The sequence below is a fragment of the Equus caballus genome, chromosome 12 (assembly GCF_041296265.1).
Source record: "Equus caballus isolate H_3958 breed thoroughbred chromosome 12, TB-T2T, whole genome shotgun sequence".
In the NCBI taxonomy this organism is placed as follows: domain Eukaryota; kingdom Metazoa; phylum Chordata; class Mammalia; order Perissodactyla; family Equidae; genus Equus; species Equus caballus.
The window spans coordinates 35,086,187-35,091,360 of NC_091695.1; the positions used below are offsets into that span (position 1 = coordinate 35,086,187).

Below are 5,174 nucleotides of genomic sequence, written 5' to 3' on the forward strand. Positions count from 1 at the left end.
ACCCTGTCGCCCACACTCACGATGAAAGCCTTCATTTCTGAGGTCTTATATGGTCTCTGGGAAGCTACCTTGGAGTATGCTCCAGGCCACCTATGCCCAGAAGTTGATGACTTTGACTTCTTTCTAGTCTCTGAGAATCTCCCCAACTCTTGACCTGAAAAGTGCCCCTTCTATCTACCATTCCTTTCTCCAATTTTTTTTTCATAATTCACTTCACAAGGACACTCAAGGAGTAGGATAGAGGGAATAAGATTATTTGAGAATAAAGCTAGATTATCTTTCTCCTTCTTCTCTCCTCTCATCTCCTCTCTCTCTTTCTCTCTCTGACTTTTTCTCTCTTTCCATTTCTCTTTTTTCTGTGTCCCTCCCTCTCACACCCTCTGCCTTTGGGATGAAATTATAAAAGTATTCATTTAAAAATTACTCTTAATTTTCACATCTATAATTTTATACATGATTTTGTTTTGTTGTAATCAAAACATAAATAAATACCTAGTTAAAAATAAATAAAAGACATTTTAAGAATTGTAGAGGAAAGACCTATTTGAGTGGCTTCCTAGGTCTTCTCATTTATCTACATATAATATCAATCAGAACTTCTAATCTCGAAACACTGTTTTACCTGCCTAGGTCTAATCATGGAAAAAGACCTTTTAAACTGAATTCAATGTTGCTGACACTGCATTAGGCAGATCACTTGGTGGTGGCAGCTAAACATAATGGCATTAAGACATGAGAAGCCAAGTTTTCACTTCTTCTCTCTACCTAGCTTTCTTGTAACCTATAAAAGGTCACTTGCATATTTTTACCCTTGTCTTCCTTATGGAGGAAATAATATTTGCTCAAATATTATTCTTACTGAGATAAATATGTTGCCTTCTTTACTACCCTCATCAAGGCCTCTTTGATCTCCTTGTTCCTCAGACTATAGATAAGAGGGTTTAACATTGGGATGAGGATAACATAGAACACTGACAGAACCTTGTTCTGCTTTTTGGAGTGGCTAGAGCTAGGATGCAGGTACACAGAGAAGCCCATGCCATAGAAGATTGTCACAACAGCCAGGTGGGAGGCACAGGTATTGAAGGCCTTGGCACTACCTTTTATGGAGGATATTTTCAGGATGGAAGTTGCAATAAAACCATAGGATAAGAGGATGACAAGGAAGGAAGTGAATCCAACAAAAATAGATTCCAGAAAAAGAATCATTTGGCTCATAAAGGGATTGGAGCAAGACAAGGAAATAATCTGGGTTATGTCACAGAAGAAATTTGGAATGATATTGTGCCCACAAAAGTAGAGATGAAAGCAAGAAACTGCTTGAATTAAGCTACCAAGGAAACCACTCCCATAGGCTCCAGCAACCATCTTCTGACAGAGGTCAGGATCCATGATGGCTGAGTACTGCAGAGGCCTACCAATAGCAATATGTCTGTCATAGGCCATTACGGCCAACAGGCAGCACTCAGCCTGAGCCATCCAGGACCCAACAAAATACCGGGTGGCACAAGCAATGAATGAAATTGTTTTTTCATCTTTTAAGAAGTCTGAAAGCATCCTTGGGCTGATGGAAGAAGAATAGCAGATGTCTATAAATGACAGGAAACTGAGAAAAAAGTACATAGGTGTGTGCAGGTGGGAGTCCATCCTGATAAGGAGGATGAGACCAAGGTTCCAGATTATGGTCAGAAGGTAGATCCCTAGGAAGATTGGAAAGAGGATAAGTTGCAGCTCTTTTTCATCTGACAGTCCCAGGAGAACAAACATGGCCACAGAAGTATGATTTCTATCCTCTTTCATGGACCTGCTCAGTACTATCTCCTGAGAAAAAGATGAGAGAAGGAAATGTTTTCATCCTCAAAAAACAAAAGAAGACACTATTTTTTTCCAGTGATGCTACTGACTGTGTATACATCTTCAATCATGAATGTCAAGTTAATCTGTGTTTCATGTATAATCATGAAACTTAACTAAAAACTTCTCTTAGTTAAATATTGTCATTCTCTTTGGGGACAAAAGACAGTAAACAGGCACCACTAGTACATTATCTACTAAAATGTCTTGATTTCATGTTTTTCTGTTCCAGATTTTAAAAATATAGGAGGGGTCAGCCCGGTGGTGCAGCGGTTAAGTTCGCACATTCAGCTTCAGCGGCCCAGGGTTCGCTGGTTCAGATCCCAGGTGTGGACACGGCAGCGTTTGGCAAAAGCCATGCTGTGGTAGGCGTCCCACGTATAAAGTGGAGGAAGATAGGCATGGATGTTAGCTCAGGGCCAGTCTTCCTCAGCAAAAAAAGGAGGATTGGCAGTAGTTAGCTCAGGGCTAATCTTCCTCAAAAAAAATAGGAGACTTAGACATATAGTAAACCAGAAAAACACTGTCATCTCTCTATATGGTGAAACAGAACGATTCTGCCAAGGCATGGCTCTGACATTTATTCGGTGATTGAAGAAGCCACTGAATCCTGTGAGCCTCATACGTCAAATAAGGATGATGAAATACATGCTCTTTAAAATCTCCTTGAGAACTAATGTTCAATTAATCTGTAATCAGGGAGTGTGGACATTTCTATAGCTGTCTTTCTGCACTCATACAGCCTTGAAAGATATAAGAATAATGCAATGGGATGGTGGGACGAGTCACACACCAAGAAGCAGCTTGGAAATGGATGTGACTTACTCTCATTAACGATGCTAAGAAAGATACTGAGAAATTAGGTAAGAAAGATTGAAAGAGCCATTATGCTCCTTTCCTCAGAGGCGTATTTTTTCTTTCCTCAGTATAGAAATACTTATGAGTTAAATTATCTAGGACAGTGATTTCTGATCTTCTTTGAGTCAGTGATACTTTTGAAACTCTTTTGGAAATTCTGGACCATCTACCAAGCAAACTGCAGCTACTTACCGCCTTTGCACATGGTTTTGTTAGATTCTCAGTCACCCTCCATTCTATTCATGGTTCCTAGGTTAAAGACTTCTCCTACAAAATAAACTGACTTTAACTCATGTAAAGGTTAGGATGCTTAGGCAGTGGATATGGGGATTAGGAAACTGAGGCAGGATTTCTGGAAGTTCTTCCTCCTTTTCTCTTTGGAGCCAGTCCAGGGAAAGTAAGCACTAAGTCCTCAGGCCAAATGGTAAATAACCAAAATAATGTTTTTGCCTTAGGTACTGAATGCCCTCTTCAAGATGCTGTAGTTGTCATCTCTCCAGATGGTCATAGAACAACTACCAACACAAACACATTTTTATTTAGATGAACTCAAACTAGAAAGAAAATAATAGAAAGCTGCGAAAGGTAGAAAATAGATGCCAAATACAGCCTAAGAGTTGTATATGGTTAAAAGTAGAAGTCTTGGAGATTTCCCTGGAAGTAGGCTGTGACATGAATGGAATAAACTGCGTTTGTGAACTACAAATATTTGTCAGTATTAGCTACCCAGAGTGTCTTTCTTTTCCCCAACTATTTCTCAGCCTCCTAATTCCAAAAATGAATGAAAAGAGAAAATACCCATAGAAGCATAAGACTATAGCCTGAGAAGTAAGGTGGTCAGTTTCATTCCCCAAAATCAGACTAATCATTGCTTCATAGTCCCTTGAACATGTTTTGAAAACAGTTGATTTATGCACTGTTTTGAAAATAATTCTGAAGGAATGAAGTTATTAATTAGAGAAGAAATTTAAGATTAGTAGTCAATACGGAAGGAGAAATGGTAACAGACAGATATGTGTAATTCATCCCAGACTTAGATGTCGTTATGTCCACAGTAAGACTGAATGGGGAGAGAATTTTGCGAGAACAGAGGAGACAATCACATTCTTCATTATCGTTACCATCATCATCATGACCAATAATCATGACAACAAAAAGATTTATTGAGCAACTGCAATATATACTGTTTTTCTTGCAATCACAGAGACATTCACAGCTTCCTCTAATGTTCATTCAATCAATATGGTAGCCTAAGTCTGGTGTGCTCCTACTAAACAAAGCTAATACTCTTAACATTGTCTCTATATTTCTATTAATATTTCTATTATATGCCTCTGGAACCCCAGTTAGCTGTATCTTGAATCTTCTTGCTCTACTTTCCACATCACTGAAACATCCATTGTTTGGCTTCCTCTACTGTGCTCTGTTTAATTTTTAAAGATCTCTATTCCAGTAAATTAGTTCTCTCATAAATTGTGCTTGTGGGCTGTTTAACTCATCCATTGAATTTCAAATTTCAATCATAACATTTTGTTTTCTCTCTAAAGGTTTCACATTGTTCTTTATCCACATGGTCAGCTTGGAAAGTCTCATATTGTTTTATCTTACTTTCAATAATATCCTTTATTTAAACTTTTAAAACGTACTTATTGAAATAATTATTAGCTAATAATATAAATACATAGTTTTCCAAATTGCACTCCATAGTTTGATATTGTTTCTTACTCTTGCTCAAGTGCCTCGTTTAATTGTGTGGTGAGTAATTTTTTTATCTTAAACAATGTTCTCTTAAAATTTATCTGTGGGAAACATTGATGCTTCAGTTTAAAATGCGTTCCCTCAGAAATGATTTACATTACTTCTGTCAGATACCTTAGGGACAACACCAAGCCAGAATTCCTTTAAACAAAAATTTTGACTTGATGTTTTTTGATGTTATAATATTCACATCAAATAGACTGCATATCTACATAAGTAGATAGATAAGATTAAAAATTATCAGGGAAAGGAGTGATATCAGCATCTTAGCACTGAAAAGACATTCCCCCTTTTTCTCCTGCTTTAGTAACAATGAATTAGAAGTCATCCACAAACAAAAGTACCTTTGTGGGAGTTGTAGTATCCAGCACCAAATGCCAAGAGACCAGGAGGAATCTGCCCACCTGTGAACCAGTAACAGGCAAACAGACTTCAGTATGGGCTACAAAGCCAGCAGGATCAGTGTGAGCCTGCCCCAACCCATCTTGGTCAAGGTTGAGCAAAGGCTAGAGATGATTTGAGCAGCCACCCATGAATGAGAGAGACTTTGCAGAAGGTCGCACTTCCTGAGAGAGGATTCCAGCACACAATTGGAGCTGAAGAAAAATACGAATTTGTTTACAGTGAAGACAATGAAAGGAGATTTCTCAGCACCACCTTTCCCAAGGCAACACTGCAGAAGTTAAACACTTCGTCGTGGCAAA

The 5,174-nt window shown here is 38.3% G+C and overlaps 1 protein-coding gene across 1 annotated transcript; it reads right to left on the minus strand.

Moving 5' to 3' along the window:
- Positions 1 to 855: 855 nt before the first annotated feature.
- On the minus strand, positions 856 to 1,800 carry LOC138916897 (olfactory receptor 5A1-like). The gene has a single exon (XM_070230502.1). The coding sequence runs from the start codon at positions 1,798 to 1,800 to the stop codon at positions 856 to 858; it is 945 nt and encodes a 314-aa protein (XP_070086603.1).
- Positions 1,801 to 5,174: the final 3,374 nt, after the last annotated feature.